Source organism: Amblyomma mixtum, chromosome 3 (genome assembly GCF_055824585.1).
Source record: "Amblyomma mixtum isolate Tamu chromosome 3, ASM5582458v1, whole genome shotgun sequence".
Lineage (NCBI taxonomy): Eukaryota > Metazoa > Arthropoda > Arachnida > Ixodida > Ixodidae > Amblyomma > Amblyomma mixtum.
Window position 1 is genome coordinate 312,113,003 of NC_143014.1, and position 20,124 is coordinate 312,133,126.

A 20,124-nucleotide genomic window follows, 5' to 3' on the forward strand; every position below is an offset into this window, starting at 1 on the left:
TGGCCGTACCTACTGAGAAAACGATGACAGGCTCATCATCGGATTTATTGCGCTGTCATATGTGAGTCATTGTTGTTAACAGAACGTTTGGCCCTGTCTACAAAGAGGAAGACGAAAACTGCACACATTGCGCGTGCCATCCAGTGGACTCGTACCCTGGTGACGGTTTAATTCGTTCCGCTGTAAGGGCCGATTGTGGGCGGTTGCCAGTCATACATCATGTTATCCTACCAGTGATCCAAGAGGTCGCTATTGATCAAGGGCAGCGCTGGCGAGTAGCAACAGAACGGTACCCTGCCATGGACGCTGATCGAACTGTCGAGGACACTGCACAGTATGATCAGCAGCAACAAGAGATGTCTGATTTGTACCCATTGTTTGTTGACCTACCCGATCAACTGGTCCCATCTCGAGTTGCGGTGTCTGTTCTCGACGGGCACACAACTCCAGAAGTCTCACAAGCGCACTCCTCCAGCTCCCTAGGGGATCCTCGCCTCGAAGTGGAGAGCCTGGATACCGTGGAATTTTCGGACACCATGCGGTTCAAGACCCAGACTACGTTTCCCATCCTCCCACTTTTGAAGCCACTGCTCCATGGGCGCAGACCGGGCCGGTGAGTTCTACACTGGAGTCGGTACTTGGGGGCGGCGGCGGGGGGGGGGGGGGACGGAGGGACGGGGGGGGGGCGCTACGGTCGCTTCCAGTTTGAAGGGTGGCAAAGCGCCGAGGGGAAGTTGTGTTAGTTAACTCCTGCGGTGCTTGCTCAAAACGCGGCTCAACAAGCGTTGAATTTCAGTTACGGCGTCAAGGGTACACGACGGGCAGCGGCAAAAATAGTCACGCAGGCACCATGCCTACGCAAAAATTAATTATCTGCGCCTCCCCAGTAAAAAATTTTCTGCCCCCGTCCCCAGTAAGCATTATTAAGAAGAATATTTTTTGCCCACTTGAGGACTTAAAAAGCGTCGCAGTCGTGCTATCACGGCCGGAAATAGTAAGATAACGTGATCAGGTCAACGGAGGAGGACGCTGCTGATTGGTTTATGGTTTTTTTTTCTTTTTTTTTCTTTTTTTTTATGGGGGTTTAACGTCCCAAAGCGACTAAGGCTATGACGGACGCGGTATTGCAGGGCTCCAGAAATTTCGACCACCTGGGGGTCTTTAACGTGCACTGACATCGCACAGTACACGGGCCTCTAGAATTTCGCCTCCATCGAAATTCAGCCGCCGCGGCCAGGATCGAACCCACGTCATTCGGGCCAGTAGCCGAGCGCCATAACCAATGAGCCACCGCGGCGGGGTAGGACGCTACTGAGTACGCTCAGCATTTTGTGTGCAGTAAAATTTGTTCATAGTGCTTACATTATACTGGTACTATAATTTGAAGAACGCTATTGAGTACGCCCTGTATTTGGTCTGCTATAGTAATATTTGGCCATTGTGTCTAGAATATTGCCACTATAATTTGGCTACTAATATGTGTTGTCATAAAGGCTGCCACAGCTGTTCCAAGAATGCGGAGCTGTCGATCTAGAGTCGGAATATTTACTCTACGCAGAAGTACACTGGCTTCAGGACCCCTACCCCGCCTGCTGCCTGGATCCCGGACAACACGACTGCTGACTATGATCCTCAGTGTAACATGGTTGACAGGGAGAAAGTGGAAAACCTGCTGGAGCATCTGGCGTTGCTGGCTGCTGAGAGCCCTCGTGGCTGGACGGTTCCGGAGGCTATTGCCTACATCGCGGAAATTCTAAGCTGCACATGATGTGTCGAAGAATTCACTGCACAGCTGACAGGGAAGGTTTGTCTATGCTTACTGAGGACTACCTGATAAATGTCATGGGCATGAGCTTAGGGATGGCCGCCGCGGTGGCTCAGTGGCTATGGTGCTCGGCTGCTGACCCAAAAGACGCGGGTTCGATCCCGGCCGCGGCGGCTGGAATTTCTTTGGAGGAGAAATTCTAGAGGCCCGTGTACTGTGCGATGTCAGTGCACGTTAAAGAACCCCAGGTGGTCGAAATTTCCGGAGCCCTCCACTACGGCGTCTCTCATAGCCTTAGTCGCTTTGGGACGTTAAACCCCATAAACCAAACCAAGCTTAGGGATGGCTCTCAAGGTATGCGACGTGGTGAGGTCACTGATAGAAAACCCGGCATAGGTTTCGCGACTAATTTAACATCATCTGCATCAAGACATGACCACCGACCATGTGGAGCAGGACATCAGCAATACTTCATGTGTGACCCACGGAGACTGGGATGGAGCAGGACATCAGCATGCCTTCATGTCTAATCCACGGAGATTGGAGGGCTACAAAATTCTCACCATTTGCACTGTGTCAGCGTTGCGCCTTGAGTAACTGTGTCTCTTGCAGTGTGTCAGGACTTGCTGTACCGTTTTCGCCAAAATAAACAGGTTTGTTTTGCATTTGCCTTCTTTCTGGCACTGCTCGTCGATATTGGCTAGTATACCCCGTCCCAGAGCAACTGGAACTGAGTCACCAGGTGCCATATCTGATAAACGAAGCAGTGTTGGAATGAACGCAGGGTGACTGGCTATGGATGCTTGGTACTAGGTCGCTGGATACTGGGAGGTAAGGGCAGCTATTATGAAACATCCAGGTCTGTGGTCATTAAAGGGACTGACATATTAATTACTGACTGAAACACGTGTCATGAGATTATATTCGAAAAGAAAGTACCATAATGTAAGAATGGAGCAGTGCGATATCGGAGGAGAGAAAATTATATAATTTTAATTTCGCATTGAAAAACGCCTAAGAGCGGTGAAACCATGCCATTATTGGCGTACCCACCACGTGACCGTATCTCCGTGATGTGTACTGTTTGGAGCGGTAACCACGGTCTTCTAGAACGTCACTGTCCACACGACGGACCGGAGCACGGACGAAAAGGTCACGTGAGTGATGTGCCGGGCGCGACAACACACAAATTCTAGGAACTGCTGTCCTCCTCGCTTATTTCGCTCTGCCCTCTATTCGCGAGCAAACTCAGCGTCAGGGGGCCCTGTGATCTCTGACGGCTCACAACAACGTGACAGCCCGTTGAAAAGGGGTGTGAACTTGGACATGATCATCATCATCATCATAAATATATTGCTACACTGGACAAGACGACGTATTTGTGAAGGTCCGTACGCGGTCTGTGGATGCGTCCATGCATATAACTGGCAGCTTTGAAAACGTATTGCTGTTCCTGGCTTGCGGTGAAATTCGCGCTGGTTTGTGGAAAGCGGTCACGTTTTAGACGGTGAGCACTCAATTCTGATGTGCTCTAGAATCCCCATGGGCACTGAAACCGAAGTTGTGGCATTATTTGCGTGACAGATCCGCATATGAGATAGCGGTCTGACTGAAGGATGCATTTACGGAGTCTACAGAAGAGTAACTAAGGTGCTCCGGTCTCCCCGAGGGATGGAAGTACGTCAGGACGGTGTTCATTCATTCCCACAGATAAGGACCTCGGTGATTTTGCCATCAAACAGCGTGAAAGCTATGGCGCCGCGCTTGCCAGATGTTCTTTCGGTCTTCGCGCTCCCTTGTGTGCCGTGCTTGTTGCCGCTAACTTTTTCGTTGCAATTAGCAGCAGAAAAAATTCTTCGACTCGAATGCTAGTTATGCTCTCAGTAGCGAATATGAAGCTACCTTTGGCGAAAAGGGCAGCAAAAAATTCAGGGGGCACTTTGACTGTCTAAAGCAGGGTGTCGAACCGAAACCGAACCTTAGCCCGAACAAGGAATAGAACCCGAATTCTCACCCGAAACCGTAGCTGAACCGAAGCCATATTTTTTTCGCCATCTTGGAATTGAATCTTGTAATAAAACAGCGCATGGACATAGGACAAGAAAGTCGAGAACACTCACGGCGCTGAATTTGCAACTGCGTTTATGTAAAAACGAGCTGCTTTTTAAGGCAGGGGTGCAAGAAAGCGCGGGCAAGCGCTTTGTCAAAAATACACTTGTCAGGAAATAAAATGTCTCGTAATCGCACGTGTGATTATCGGTGCTAACCACTGTTTAGCAACTTCATTTCTTTAGATGACAATGCTACTGAAGCATGTGGTTAGCAGTAGAGCGCGATTTTTATTTATTTATTTATTTATTTGGTGATACTGTTAACCCTCAAATGAGGGTCGTTACAGGGAGGGAACAAAAACAAATACATTTCATAAGCACTTCAATGAACAATCATGAGTCAGAGTTGAAAATTTGTACACCATTTCTCAAGAATATATCATTACCTAGGTCAAATTGTTGCACGTTCACGTGTGTTGTTGCACGTGTGTTGCAAGGTTATCGCGCGAGCGTCGACCAGCCTAGCACTCCAGGTACCTGGTGGCCGGTTTTGGAACAGGAAAAATCATGATTTCGCACTCTTCTCTCCCTCGTTCGCTGTTCCGTACAACAACCATCATCCCCGCGACAAACCCGCCGCCCTTTCTCTCTATTCTAAGCCCTCCATTTGTTGCGATAAAGTCTGGACTTAGTTACCTCGGGTCTTCGCGGGCGATAACAAAATTGGTGGGAAAGATTTGGTAAAGCCAGTGCTTGGCACTTCTTGATTTTAACGACTTTGAAGTTGGAAAAAATATATCAACGCAGTATCGTCTCGTCATATCGGCTTTGTTCACCAACAAATTTCCGCGAAACATTTTTTCGCAACGGCATATAACTGCTGCAATTATCGATGCGATCCCAGACCACTTGTCGCAAGACTTGTCGCAAGAAAAATGCCACGACGACTTACGGCAGAGGAGCGCCAAGAATTTGTTTCAGTGGGAAAGTTTATGTCCCAGCGAGAGATATCCCGGCAGGTGAACCGTCCTCAGAAGACAGTAAACCGCATTCTACGTGCGTTTCACCGGGAGAACCGCTTGGAATATGCCCCTATTCGGTCCCTTATCTACATTTGCGGAATGGCGACGAAGACAAAGTTGAGGTAATAGTCCGTAAAATGAAGACAGCTCTCCACCTCCAATGCGAGACTTCTTGCATTGGTAGTGGTGAACACCTTTCAGGAGCTCATGGAAGCCCATCTCAGAAATTAATACACGAGGCTAGCCCAAACGAAGTCGGGCCGGCACATGCTAGCCCGGCTTCACATTCAACACGATTTCCACATTCAGGAGCGGGTCCGAATGCCCGAACTCTGGAGTCGCGCCGTCAGGGTTCGACCCCTCCCTAGAAAGATGGATAAGGAAGATCATAGTGGTCGTCGCCAGGCTGCTTTATCAGGAACTGCTTCTGATACAAAATCAAAACACATAATAACAGACTCGCGTTCGGCGTGTCGCAATTACGAGGCTGGCTGGCTAACTCCACTAGCTGAACGGATACTAAGGAACTACAGCCAAAATACCGATCCTACTCCCCGCTGCATAGTTTCGACTCCGGGCCAACAGGGCCTAGCAGGAAATGAAGCTGCAGACGCGGCTGCCGAGCATTCATTCACCGGTCGTTCCCATTGGCTCCTGAGCACCTGGAACCTGAACGTGGCTCCGTACTCTCGTTCAAAGATATAACATTATAAGGATAGGCATCGCATGTACCCAGTCCCTGCAATGGGACTGGGGAAAGCAAACGAACGCGTTCTGCTTCGACTATTCACTAATACAATGCTGTTCCCGGCACTATTAAAACACTTCGATCTGGCGTTCACTGGTAGGTGCAAACACTATGGGGAGGTAGCTGACACCTACCACATGGTTTGGGCTTGCCAGAGCAGTTAAGTTTCCTCCCCGCACGCCAACCCTGCCAGAGAGGAATGGGAGGCGGCCCTGCTTGGCTGCTCGGACCTTCAGGCCCAAAAGGCTTTGGTCAAGAGGGCTAAGCTGGCGGCTTCGACCAATGGGGTCCCGGAATAGGGACTCCACCCATTGCGGGGCTCTTTAAAAGAGCTTCACCTCATTTATTCCATTTATCCATCTATCCTTAGATCAGAGAGTTAGGTGAAAATGCAAGAACAGCGATGCCGATAGAAACAGGGATCATTGAGGAACTATCGTAGCAGAACTAAGGGAATTTTCGCCCTTTACTGAGGCAGCAGCGGTACACGTGTTGTGGTGTGAAATGACGCGACAAGGGCCGAAAGGGTTATGACGTATTGCATTGCCACACATGTAACACGGCGGAAGGTGCAAGAATATCTGAATCTGGACAGACCGGCATTGGAAACTGGGGCTGCTACGTTTAACGCAAGGACTTTGTTCGGTTACGCTAGCCTAGCTGATCTCTTTGTGAAACTCTTCGACATCATTTAATGTGCTATAGTAAGTAGTCAGGATAGTTGGTGTGTTTATTCATGGCCATTTAGCGCCAAAGGCTACTTACTACGGGAGCATGCAAGAACGCTTTGGTAACCGAAACGTTCTCCCTCGTCCAGTCACTGAAATGTCTTGCGTTCCCCTTTCTGAAAAGACAAGACAGCTGTATTTTTCAAGCATCGTGACTTGTTGGCACGAGAAACACTAAACGTGGGAAACCGCTACACGCTTCACATAGAAAACGCTTTAGGAGAGCGAGAAGCTCCCGTGGGCGGAATACCCCCGACGACCGCTGTCCACTTCAGCTACAGCATTCACACACACATGTGTCGACGGGCAGTGCAGATGTCCACAGGGAAATTTTTGCCAGAAGTTTCCCAGCCCTGAAACTCTACTTGTACAAATCATACAGTAAAAAAAAATCGACGTGTGCATTAGTCCAAGGCACCGAAAAGTTGCCCGCCGCGAAAAAAAATAAAGACAGCGTCAGGGGCTAACCCTTATCACCGTAACACTCGAAGGCTCTCCTGAATTCCACAAGAGCCCTGGCGGCGATGTTGCAACGCTGCTCCGCATCTCCATAGAACATGCCCATGTGGTTTCCGCTGGAACAGAGGGAATAGCAGGAGGCCACGAAAAAAAGCCTGTCCTCCACGAGGCTCGATTTCGCGGAATGCGCGTCAAGGGAGTGTCGGATTAAGCCAAGCCTGTATGCCTTTAAGGCGGCTAGAAGGGCTTTTGTGTCTACGTAATGAGGGGACCACTCCTGCAGGGCATCCTCAGTCTCGTTGGGTTCAGTGAGAAAGTAGCCACGAAGCACTTGCTGCTGGTCTTTAGGGGGCGCGTAGAAGAGCTCCCTAAGAACTTCATCAGCAAGCAGCCTCCCAGCACCGCCGTAGTTGGCTGCCGGCGGCAGGTCCGGATGGTAAAGAGGGAACACAAAGTACTCTTGGGAGGCTGTTAGGGCGCCATGCACGGTCCATTTGTGGCTCAGCACGGACCACGGCTTCACGATGTTGCTCAGGCCATGCTGTTGCAGCTTCCACTGAACTTTCATCAGTTTCACCCAGCTGTTGAAGAAGCTCGTCCCGGGGGTGGGCTGTGGCAGTACGCTGGCAAGATATTTTTGGACGTCCGACTGAAAGGTTTCCTTCCTGGCGGTCATGCGGAGCACAGCACCGCTGCGGCGCATCACCACTCCAAGCAGAACTTCTCGGATATCTTGAATCAGTGTGTCAGTTCCTAGACCTTTGGGGAAAAGGCTGAACCAAGCCACGCCTGTCCTGCTTTCAACCTCCACTAGGCAGCGGCGGTTGTGCGATGACAAAGGAAGACCAAGGAGTTGAAGTGTAGCCTCAGCGATTTCCCGGTGCGCCATCCAGCCTAGCTCAGTGACTACGCGAAGCCCCAGGCTGAGGGTCAGCGCTTCCCGCGTCTCGGACTTGAGCCGCAGAAGGTAACCAACAGCCCTGAGCAGGCTGGGCTTCTCCGCATGTACCTCGATGTTGGCGGAATAGCGGCGAGCCCAAGGGAAGTGCGCGTCGACGAGCTGACTCCAGCGGTCGGTGGGGAAGCCGGGAGTCACGGCCTCACTCAGGTTCTGGATCGACAGCCGCATGATTTTCTGTTCTGGGTCTGCAATGGCAGGTGCCAACGCTCCTAGACTAAGCATATCCATTTCCTGGATTGTAGAGGCCAATTCGGAGGTTCGCAACTCGGAAACGCCGAAAAGAACGAGCATGTTCTGGAGGTACTTTTGGTAGCGTAGGGACGGCTCGGTTCCCATTCGCTGACCGGCGAATGTCTGCATTAACGCTACCCAGGCTCCAAACATGGCGCTGCTTCCGATCTTCAGCAAGGGGTTTCCCGTGCCGGCTTGATAAGGGGCGAGATCGAGGGTCACCTGGAACCATAGGTGGATGTTCCAATTTCCGGAGAGGTCAAACAAGATATCCAGCAGGTCTTTGTGGGATGTCATAGGCCATGGTAGGTGGTGTTCGGCCATGAATGTTTTCAGTTCGTCTAAACCGCTCTCAGAATGCCTCATGCATGACATGACCAAAGCGGCTACCTTCTCTTCGGCGTTCAGTGCTGACCTCGTTGGGGTGCCGTGACTTGTGGTGAACCGGGGAGCCCAGTTAACAGAATTCAATGCATGGGTGTACATTCCGTCTTCGGCAACATCTAGAATGGAGACCATATGATTGTTCTGCCTCCAGCCGTCACACACAAATCGGTAGAAGTTGTCACATGGGTCTCTAGACCAGTTGAGGGAAGACTGTATGCCAGCCATGTACCTCTGGCACGCAGTACTGCCGCAGCCAGGGAAAAGGGGCAGATCCCCGGGGTCAGTGTGCAGCCGTGGGGTAGTGGAGGGGAGAAAGTCGGCGTGCTGGAGGTGAATCCACTGCGTAACCATCAGATAGATGAGTGGAGTGACGATGAAGAGAAGAGTTGTTAGTAGCACGGCCACCTTAATCCACAGGCTGAGACTGCAATTTGCTTGGCGGGCGAATACTTCATGAGCGCCTTGACCCTGCGCGCGAGAAAAACAAAAAGCGTAAATTTTTACTGCCTTATCAGAGCACCCGCGATAGAGATAATGGCGCGGGCGAGGCACTTTATCTGATTCATTAAAACGCCTCAGATTATGCTCTGCCCTGTCCCATCAGAGCTTGGAACTAATCGAATATCCTCTTAATTAATTCGTCGAATGAATCAAATAGTGCAAGTTCAAGATTAATTAAAAGAGCCGAATAAAATCGGAATTTTCGAATACTGGTTCATTGAGGTTTAACGTCCAAAAGCGACTCAGGCTGAATGTAAAATAAGCATTTAGATAAAATAAGGCAAGCCGTAGTTTTTTTCGCATAGTGTTTAAAGGGAAGGGCCCACTACTACTCCTCACAGCGCTCTGCCGCCATCTTTCTGCGCGGGAGGCAGGGTTATCGCGACATGGTCCATTTGATTCGTGGTTTCAAAATGCTCATATATGGCCACCAATATTGGGTGATGCAGCAGGGCTGAGGCATGTTTAGCAAACCCGGCTTAGACGCCCGATCTCGGAGGTCATGGCTCAAACGTTGTTCTTGCTCCTCTCGTCTACTGAGTTGTGGCGCTGTCATCAGTAGCAAAAGGTGATCTTCCTATATGTATAACATAACGATAAGTTATTATACTGACTTTGGGCAGTCTACCGCTCAGTGAAGATCAGTTTTGCTTCTTGGGTAGCCGTGCCTACTCCACAAGTTATAGAGCCGTACCGAAACTGCCCTTAGCACTTTGATGTTTTGCATGATTATTCGTTTTTTACGATTATTCGCACTAGTAACGAATATTTATAATAATGATCGAATCGTATTCGATCAGCTTCTATCACAAATCGATTCATATTCTGTTGAGTTTCTACGAATACTATTGTTATTTAATTTGGTTTTTAAAAGTACCATTTGAACCCCCCCCCCTTATAGTAGAATATAACTCAAAAAACAGCAGCTGTTGACAGTGGGCCCCGGTACGAGGCATCCTGTACTTCAACAGGAAATGAAATCAGGTTTTTAATGTTGGACTTTTTTAATGAAGCCAGGCATCAGAATTCTAGAGCTAGGTATTTTTTTGTGATAGCTTCTTATCTCGATAACAAGAAAAACTTTGACAATGGACCACTTTTTTTGTCGTGAAGGAATTGTGTGCGGCGGTCCTGAATGCGGGCGGAGCTTCACTGCAGACTTAAGTTGCATCCGACTATAGCTACCTTGTTCACTCAGTTTGTGCAAAATTTGAAATATAAAAAGGGGGCGAAGGGGCAAACGGGAAGGGCATGATCCTATTTCCACAAAACATTTCTTAAACATTGTTCCCCAGAAAATGCGGCATATGCCATATTGTCATTTAGAGAATTCCCCGCTTTCAAGAGGGGAAGGGAAGCCGTCACCCCTCCCAGCCCCCTCCGCTTAATTACACCCCTAACGTTTTGCTAAAGGTGGGCTCAATGGGAGTCAAAAGGCTATGCGTTTTTCGTATCCTCTCTTCCGGGTTCTAAATAAAGGTGTTGAAATTTGAAAAGTAGTCCAGGAACAAGCATTGCCCGTCCTGGGCAGTAAAGCGCTCATTCAACAAAACCTGAATGCTTATATGAACAGCACAAGATTGGCGCACTCCGGGGCATTCCGACGGCGTCCCTATAGTCGGCAACTTCATTTCGAACATAAAACATACACGACTGCACTGTGCCAATGATATGGTTACTTCGCCTGCCGCGTTTTCGTCGATATGGTTCCCTACCAAACAAAGGCTTAAAACGGCATCCGTTGCCGGGCGTCGCCGAGCATGCTTTCCTCGTTCGGAAATCCCCAACTCGGACCGTCTTGTAATCCCTACACGGGCGAAGTGACCCGTCACTTATTCGCGGTCAACCGTTCAAAGCTCGCCTGAGGAGCTAGAAATAAAAACTCTTAAGCCTGGTTTTCTCAGCCGGTCGCCTCTACGGCGCGGCGGCGGAAACCGCGGACGCAACGGAACAGAGTGGTGTTCTAATTGAAAGAGGCGCCGGACACCGGCAAACCAGTTTGGGTGGGCGCTCGCTGCTCCTCGCTGCTTTCTTCGTCCCACGCACCCGCGCATCGCCGCCGCCACCAAAGCCGCGACGCTCGCCAGCGCCATCTCTTAGTCGCAGCAATCAAGCGGTGGGTCACGTGAAGCGAGCTCGCGCTGTGACTGGCGTGTTCTCCGTGGGGCGGGGCTCCGTCGCCGCCGCTCGACGGAAACGCAGAGCAGGACCCGGAGGCACCGGCCGCCCTATTTATAGACCAGATTTTTTTACCCTCGCACGCAGGCTGCGGGCGCGCTCCTACTCTCGACACCAGTCGCCATCTGTCGGCGCGCGCGGCCCGAGGGACTGCGGGTCGCGCCGGCGCCGCGCGTAGAACGCATGTTTCAGTGTTCGCTTCTGCCGTTGTTGTGCTTCATCAGCTAACGTATGAGGGTGTGTGCTGTGCGTCACTACTCACATTTTCCCTCTTCCAGACAGTACTGCGGTTATCTTGCGCGCAGTTACTCGTTAACGTGACATCCGAGGGTAGTCGACCAGGTAGTGTACGGACTGGAAACCGGCGCTTCTAAGCAGATTTCTGCGCTGTCGTGTCGTTTGTTGTCGCCTTTTACGTGCGATATCATCTATGATAATTTTATGCATCAGAATGTAGATCTACTGATTTGACTCAGTGGAGTATAGTAACTGGATAGGCGAGCTGCAGACTGAAGGTTGTCCCGACGGAGCGCGTGTTTTCGATCACCAGTACGTGTTCGGCATCCTTGCGCTGAGCTTGCTCTTGTTCCCATTAAACATATTTCATGACACGATTGTAAGCACGACCGCTACCGATTTCAGCTGCTTTTTCCGCAAGCATGTCAGAGGGATCTGGGGGTTAAAGGTTTATCTATACTATCTTTCTGCTGTTGGTATCTACACTAGTTTGGTTTGCTTTATTAAGGTTTTACGTCCCAAAGCGACTCAGGCTATGAGGGACGCCGTAGTTAAGGGCTCCGGAAATTTCGACCACCTGGGGTTCTTTAACGTGCACTGACATCGCACAGTACACAGGCCTCTAGAATTTCGCCTCCATCGAAATTCGGCCGCCGCGGCCGTGATCGAGCCCGCGTCTTTTGGGCCAGAGCCGAGAGCCGTAACCACTGAGCCACCGCAGCGGTGCGGTATCTACCTTATTCATAGGAAAAAACTATGCGCGATTTCATTACATTTTCTACACTTAGCAAAACGGCTACGCAACGCTCTCACACGCGGCGAGAGCTCCTGAATCAAATAACGCGACTTCGAACCTCAGAATTAGTGAAAGCTGGATTAGCTGCTCATATCTATTCAAGCTTTGATAAATTAAGCGAAAGTACGTTTTTATGCACCAGGTTGCATAAACCATGACAAAATTTGTTTTCTGTTGGCACTGCGACTCAGTTGAGCTCACAGGGGTAATTTGTTGATAACTGGCGCGGCGACAAGAAGGCTCTGTTTGTGGAGGGGGGCTTTATGGCCGGCCGGCAGGAAGGAATAAGAGTGCATGGGAATTGGAACTGCATGCTAGCCGCACATCTAATGCATGATATTGAACAAAAATTTTCTTTGCGGTGGAGCACCAAGACGGAATTCGATATAAGCACGAGCGCGTTCTAAGCGCCGGCACAATTAATCTGAATGTCAAACTAAATGTCATTAAAATACGCCAATGTTATCGCTTTGATAACGTAAATACTTCCTGCAACACAGCCACGCAGCGGAAGTATGCTCGACAATGTTTTTTTAGCGCCCGAAGCGCGGCTATATGCAGGCGCGGCCGCGGAACTGCCGCAGCCCCGCAGTCCCCAAAGAAACGCCCGCACCGCGGCGCGCCAGTCGGCGCAAAATGGCCGCGCCCGGGAGAGGCTCAAAATTCTGGTCTATAGGGGTGGGGCGCCTTCGTTGCGCCCGCAGCTGACGGAGGGACCGGTTTTTGGACCGTGCCCCCCCCCGATCGCCGGGTCAGGCGATCCTGGGTGGATCGTTTGATTGCGCTAGCAGCCGAACGTTCGTTATATTCGAGGTTTACACACTAAAGTTCGTTATATCCGAGGTAAGCGCATTAAGGTTCTTTATATCCGGCGTTAACACCCGAAAGGTCGTTATAGCCGAGCTGGCATACTGTTGTCACCTGCCCACATGGTTGTAGGCAACCTGCTCTCCCCAGGCTACCGAGAGACGACGGTCGCCATTTCCGCTCGCACAGACTCGTCTAATGCTCACGCATCAACAGTCTTGAGTGCCCTGACACGTGAGAAGAACTGCTGCACCGCCGAAAACACCCACTGGCAAGACCACGTGTTCGTTATTCTCGGCACCTCCAAGTCAATATTAAGGCGAAAACCTATAATGTCTCATCGTTGTCGACACAAGGCTCTCAGCAGAAGCTTGTCAGTAGAGGTGACACGCTTTTGACGGGTGTCCACCGAGATATGTGAGACAGTTACTGCGTAATTTCCTTTCCTCAAAGGAAATTTTAATTTTCTTTATTACGGCCCCTCTTTCTCTTTCTTTCACTCCAACTTCCTCCCTTCCTCTACAAACGGAAGACGGGTGTCCACCGAGATATGTGAGACAGTGCGTAATTTCCTTTTCTCAAATACAATTTTAATTTTCTTCATAACGACCCCGCTTTCTCTTTCTTCTTTCACTCCCACTTCCTTCCTTCCTGTACGGTGCGGTTCAGGTGTCCACCGAGATGAACGCCAATTAATGCGCCACTTCCTTTCCTCAAAAAGCGTTGCGTTCAAACGGCAAGGCATCGCGCCGAACGGTGAGAAGAAATGCTGCACCGACAGGTGAGAAGAAATGCTGCACCACCGAAAACACCCCCTGGCAAGACCACGTGTTGGCTATTCTCGGGACCTCCCGGCTAATATTTTATTTGGCCAGTGAGAGCGCGGGGGTTTCGTTTAAGTTATACAATGCCATCAACGACGCCTATTACTACGGATGAAGCCCCTCACAAAGCTTACTTTTAAGCAGTTAAAGCAGACGGCTTTGTAAACACTCTCAGCCCAGCGGCGATTTTCTCTTTGTAGAGAAGGACGGCTGACCGAACAGGCGCACTGGTCGCCGATTCGTCAACTGCGGTCTGTACAGCCATGAGGTTCCAAACAGTATATTAATTATAACGATGCAAACTCATAAGTACTTCATGAGCTGCCGTATAATGGGTAACACACACAATTAAGGGAGACAGTCAAATAGTATATCAAGGGGAAATTCTGAGCATAAAACAAAACTGTATGCGTGAACTCAAAAGGAGAGACCAGCGAAAGAACGCACCTCAAAGCTTCTTCAGTGTAAGGGGCGTTTGAGCATTTTACCTAATATGTAATGCACAGCCCGGGCCGATTTTAACTAAAAAAAACAGCGATAAGGTTGCTATCAGAAATCACCGTCCGAATTGTGGCCAAGAAACGTTGCTGATCCACAACAACTTGACCCCCACTACTGCACGACATCGAAGCGAACGTTGCCCTCTGTGAGTGCTGGTAACCATTAGACAAACGGCTGCCACCCGCGTGGTGCTGCCACCTCTTCCTACACCGGCCGCATTTTGGCAGACAGACATACGAATACAGAACTGGTAGCACTACAGATGTGCTACATTTCGGCATGACTGCTCACGACGCTGAGTGCGAACACTACAAGGAATAAAAACTCAGTTCAGTAGGTGGAATAGATCCAGTAGCACCACGAGCGCTGTAGATGCACACCCTTTGTCAAACGAAAGACCCAGAAGGGGTTTGCTTCTAAGCCGTCTTGTGGGGTTCTTTTAGCAACCGTGAACTTTTAGAGAAACGAGTAGACGAGTTCCCCTCACCTTCAGAAGATTTAGAACACTGGCGATGCATAACAAGGCACACAACACGTCTCAAAACGAAACTCCTTGGGCTCCAGACTTTTGAGAAAGGGCATACGTATACTGTGCGCGAAGCCTTTGCTGAAATGATGTCTTTTTTTTTCGGCATATAGCATGAAAGCAATTGTAGATCGTGTATTCGGTCGACGACGTGAACACATGAGGCCCAAGATGCCATTACCTAATTAGGCCCGATAGGGTGGCGTATTGAAACGAATGTTGATTCAGGATCTTTAAAAAAGGAAACGATCTTAGACCACCATGTGCTTAAGCGCGCGCGCACGCACGCACGCACACGAGAGAGAGAGAAAAGTAGCTTTAACAATACGCCACTGTCTCATAGTCGCCGAAGGAAAAGAGTGCATGCCACTGGCCTATCCCACACTGTAAGAGGAGAGTTGCAACTCACTCTCACAAGAGAAACAAATATTTGCTTTCATGAGCGAACAAAAGGCGCACGAAGCAGATAATAGGCTTCCACCTTTTAGCTTCGACCGATCGGTTATTACCACTTCTGCTCAGAAATCCTATTCGTCGAGGGAAAACTGTCTTCTCATGCTTTCGCGACGGAATTGGCAGGACAAATGAGAAGCATACATCTGAATAACGCGTTGGAAAATTTTGCGCTCGGAAAGTCTTTGAAACTTGCGCTACGCAGCTCTGGATATGGTGAACTGATTAATCCTTCCGCATTTTGCACACTAACCGGGAGTTCGTTCCGGTTAGAAATGGATGCTTGCCTGCATTACATGCGTAGAGCATCGGCATCGCATGAAGCGAAGTTTTCTCGAACGTAGTGCCGTCCATAGCGCTCTTATTACCTCCAGCGCGCCCGTAATGCGTCTTGAGCCGGCCTGCCGTCCGTATGAGCACGGACAACGTAGCCAACACCAGCAGCAGTTGCCTAACCTAGACTTATCGACAGCAGCGACGACCTGTTCCATACCTCGTCTGCCGTGTCACGCTCCGCGGATGAAGACGCGGTCGCTCCGGTGGCGACAGGGACGTCGCCCTGGACAGCGTCCCGGGCCACAGGCAGCCAAGACTTCCATCGGAGACGGATGAGCGCCCGGATGCTGCGACGAGGGGGCAGGGGATACTCCTGCGACATCGTGATGCCCCGGCCAGCACAGAACGCCTCGAAGTCGGAGTCCGAGGAAGCGGTCGTGGTTCCACTGCGTGCAACGCTCGGCACTTCGTTGCCTGGCGCGACGTCGCAGAATCCTGTCGTTCCGACGGTGGGCATGGCCATGGCTCTCGCTGTGTTGCTCGAACTCGAGTGTGCTGTCTCGCAAGAAGTGCTTCTCAAGCCTCTACTGCTCTTGGCGTGACTCGGTCAGTTGCCCGGAACCCTGCTGCTGCTGCTGCTGCTTCGTGCGCCAGGTACGGGACGCAGCGCGTGGCGCCTGCGCTCTCGCGACACCTTCTTTTCTCTCGGAGTGAATGAAAAATGCTCCTGGCGACAAGTTCAGCAGTCACAGTCACCTTGAAACCGCTAGGTTTAAAAATGACGCCCTTTGTACGCACATATCCACAGAAGACAATTAACTAAAATGAAATCGAAACCAAAACTCATTATACAAAACCCTGTTTCGAAAATTTTACAAATTTAGCCGCACTGGCAAGGGCCAGACGAATCAGTGCAAATACCAGACCGAAGAGAATGGAGTTATTATTATTATTGTTATTATTATTATTATTTGGAATACTGCCAGTCTCTAGTTGAGACCATTGCAGGTGGGCGTTACATGTATGAGATTTAACAAAGTGAATCTGATTACTCAAAGCAGCTTTGGAAATTGAAAACAACAAGAAACAAGGAGCAAGTCATGCAGTGCAGTGCAGAAAAGAAAAACGAAGTTGACAAATTTGTACAAGCACTTTCACGAAAGGCAAGTTCAAAAGAAAACAAAGGCACAACAGACCGCGTACTGCAAGATATCGACAAAACTAATCCAGATCGCCAGTTTTTTTTTTAAAACACAGTATGTAGTTCAGAGGAAAAAACTAAAAGTGAATCCGCGTTAGTAATGGATGCATCTAGGCTATTCCATCCTCTTGTTACTAGCGGGAAGAAGGAGTTTTTAAAGGTATCGCTGTGATGTAGTACATATTCAGTTAGTGTATTCGCGTGCTGGTTTCTTAATGCTCGTTTCTGTGACAGTGAAACATGCTTTGATGGATCAACCTTGAGCATGTTATGAAGAAGCTGATAGAGGAATTTTAGACGCACGTGCTTTGCCCTTGTTGATAGTGTTTCGAGCCCGGAGATTGCAGCTAGTTCAGTTGGCGAGTCTGTTTGTTTGTACCTATTGTGAATGAACCCCAGTGCTTTACGCTGTATTCTTTCAAGTCGTGAAATATTAGTTGCAGACTGAGGAAACCAAACTGTGTTAGCATACTCTAGTACAGGTCTAATAAACGTTTTATAAGCTAGAAACTTAGTTTGTGCTGGAGCAAAAAGGAGAGAAAGACCGAGGGCGGTGTAAAATAATTCGTTTCCAAAAATGGGGGAAAAAAGGCATTTTCATACAGATACGGAAATGACTCCAGGAAAACACTAATGCCTATAATATAACTCACAACGCTTTACTTTTCCTTTGCTCAAGAGAGCTTCTATAATTTGAGCTTTTACGCTCATTATGATGCCAACACAAGCATCCGCGTGTGACAAACTAACGTTCCAGCAATAATAAGGGTGGAATTTGTACCAGTTTATCTGTGCAGCTAAAAGGCATCGCGATGTTTTGACCGGGTCGTAAGTCCACAGGAAGATTTTACTCTGAACCAATGGTTGGAAACAGTGAGCAGTGTGTTTGAACCGTCCCTCTGGAATGTCGGCTTGCCTTTGCTGCGCGCCACGAGACGGGCCTGGACTGCGTGTGCACTATAAACAACTGTTGTCTGAGCTGAGAGGGGATATTGGACACACCTGAACACACACATGTAGACTGGATGAAATATTCTTGACTCTCGGATATCAAACTGATTATTCCTGCTTCATATGAGGGCCTGAAATCGAATGTTGGGAATTCGCAAATTATTTCCTGAAATATATTTTTTTCTTTACGTTGTGCCTTCTCAAAGCATGCATGGCTTGAATCATTCGGAAATGGTTTGATTTGGTTTTATAGGGTTTAACGTCCCAAAGCGACTGAGGCAGTGAGGGACGCCGTAGCGGACGGCTCCGGAAATTTCGACCTCCTAGGGTTCTTTGGCCTGATGTCTGAGGTGCACTGACATCGCACAGTACATGGGCCTCTAGCATTTTGCCTCCATCGAAAGGCGACCGCCGCGGCCGGGATCGAACCCGCATCTTTCGGGTCAGCAGCCGAGCGCCATAACCACTGAGGGCGGCGGATCCATTAGGAAATGATCGAAACTAACGCTCTAAAGTGGCGTTCACGTAAACTAGGATTCTTACAATAAGTGCCAAAAATAACGTACCGAGTATTGCAGTGAACACGTTAAGAAATGCCTAAAAGTGGGCCGGTCGGAAAAGAAAGTCTATTCTGGAGCAAACTGTTAGTCGCGGTGTGTCACTTGTTATGAGAATTGCGCTAGATAATTACCTAATGATCTAAACTTACTAATGAACTGACCTTTCAGTTAGCACAGCGTTGTGGTTAAGGTCAGCGGTGAGTTCGTAGCCGCGGAGAAAACGATGTCATATGAGTGAAGTTTTAAAAAGAAAAATTCGCTCTCAAAAACCATACAGCGCGAGGAAATCTTGTGCTTTTAATGTGGAAGGATTCAATGGCTCAGTTTGCACGACCTTGTCCGCATGACTACGTCCGAACAAATGGGTTTATGCGAAAAAGAGTGGTACCATCGGATAGAGCATCAAAAAATCTAATACGGGAAATCAGGGGGTTTGAGGTGGTTGAATTAGCTAATTAATCACAGCCAAATATGTCCAACGGTGGGCGGGGCCGGAGCAAAAGCGGCGCCAAATTTGAAAAAGCCGGAAGTGTGGCACCACGTGAACGGAAGCGTGGGCGCACCGAACGCGTGGCGCGAAATTTGAAACGAACCGTGGGGCGATGTTTGAAAACGCAGATGTGCAACTCATGGAACTTAAATAAGTAAGACAAATAATTGTGGTATCGGTAAGATATTGATAAGTGATCCATAAGTGATCGATAAATGATCCACTTCCGGTTAGAGGGCCTCGACTTCCGGTCACGAGTCTCAGTTGACGTCATAAGTGTGCAAGTGTTATGTCGACGTCTTGCTGTGCAGTCATAAAGTGTGACGTGATGCTAACACATTTCTCCAAAGCGGGTGCCGGACTGATCGCTAACGTTTTTGTTCGCGACAATTCGCGACGAACTAATTCGCGACAAAACTTTGCAACATCGGAGACGAGTCTGATTATCTGAAGCGATGTCGTGGGAAACGATACGTGTTTGGACCATTTCTACCCAAGAGACTGAAAAACGCGCCACATCTCAATCGATTACTCCTCGTTCGACGATACGTTCTCACAACGGCCTGTGATTTCTGCCCCAAAATGACAGAATGCTGCCTGCTCTGAAAGTTACGCTGCCCCAACGATTTCAGAACGACGACGCGATTTTTTACTGCGAATTCTCGATCCGGCCAGTCTGCTGTACAGGCTGCTAATAACCGCCCTTTACTACAATCGAGATAATATTTTTTAAATAGTTACGATTACAGACTTAAAATTTTTAGTCAGTTAATCAAAATAGCACACTGCAGTGTTTTTCCATTACTAACAGAAAAAATAAAATAAATGCACTTGCAGCCTTTCCCAAGCATTTTGCAAAGTCACTGTAATATAAACATCCTTCTCCTTGGCTCCCTATTCAGTTAGTGCCAAAGACATGCTTTTCCCTATTCAATATATAGGGTGCGTGTGTGTGTGAATTGTGCATGCCGTAAACATTCACAATTTAGCAATACACTCCTGTCAAACACAAATGCTAATGCACTTAAGAAATTATGATGTTTCCAACTACTTGGAACAGGTAAAGAAGTTGTAATTAAAGCAGTTCTGCATTTCACAGAACAGTGACAATGCAACAATAGTGATTTTTTTTTAATGTTTTTCAGCCCATTATTAAAGCCAAAATATAAATAGTACTGTGTTCCTGCAAAGGGGCTGAGACCTGCATCACTGGGCAAAAGTGCATGGCTTTCTACTGCAAAGTGACAGCTGGCCATCAAGTTGTACTTTAGCATTTATTCCTGAGCACATATGCAGTTGCAGTTGCACACCACTCGAACTCACACTCATTAATACTCGCACTCACAAATACTCACTCACACTAATGTCCATTCACACTCACAACCACTCACTCGCACTCATGTTCGCTCATTCACACTCATTCACGCCTGCACTCGTGTCCACTCCACTCACAACCACTCACTCACACTCG

The 20,124-nt window shown here is 48.9% G+C and overlaps 1 protein-coding gene and 1 pseudogene across 1 annotated transcript; one reads left to right on the forward strand and one right to left on the reverse strand.

The window, feature by feature from the left end:
* Positions 1–299: 299 nt before the first annotated feature.
* On the forward strand, positions 300–2,246 carry LOC149355620 (uncharacterized; annotated as a pseudogene).
* On the reverse strand, positions 2,162–8,814 carry LOC149355621 (endothelin-converting enzyme 2-like). The gene has a single exon (XM_089583958.1). It carries the CDS (start codon positions 8,701–8,703, stop codon positions 6,778–6,780), a length of 1,926 nt encoding a protein of 641 aa, XP_089440084.1. The 5' UTR covers positions 8,704–8,814; the 3' UTR covers positions 2,162–6,777.
* Between the last annotated feature and the right edge of the window lie 11,310 nt (positions 8,815–20,124).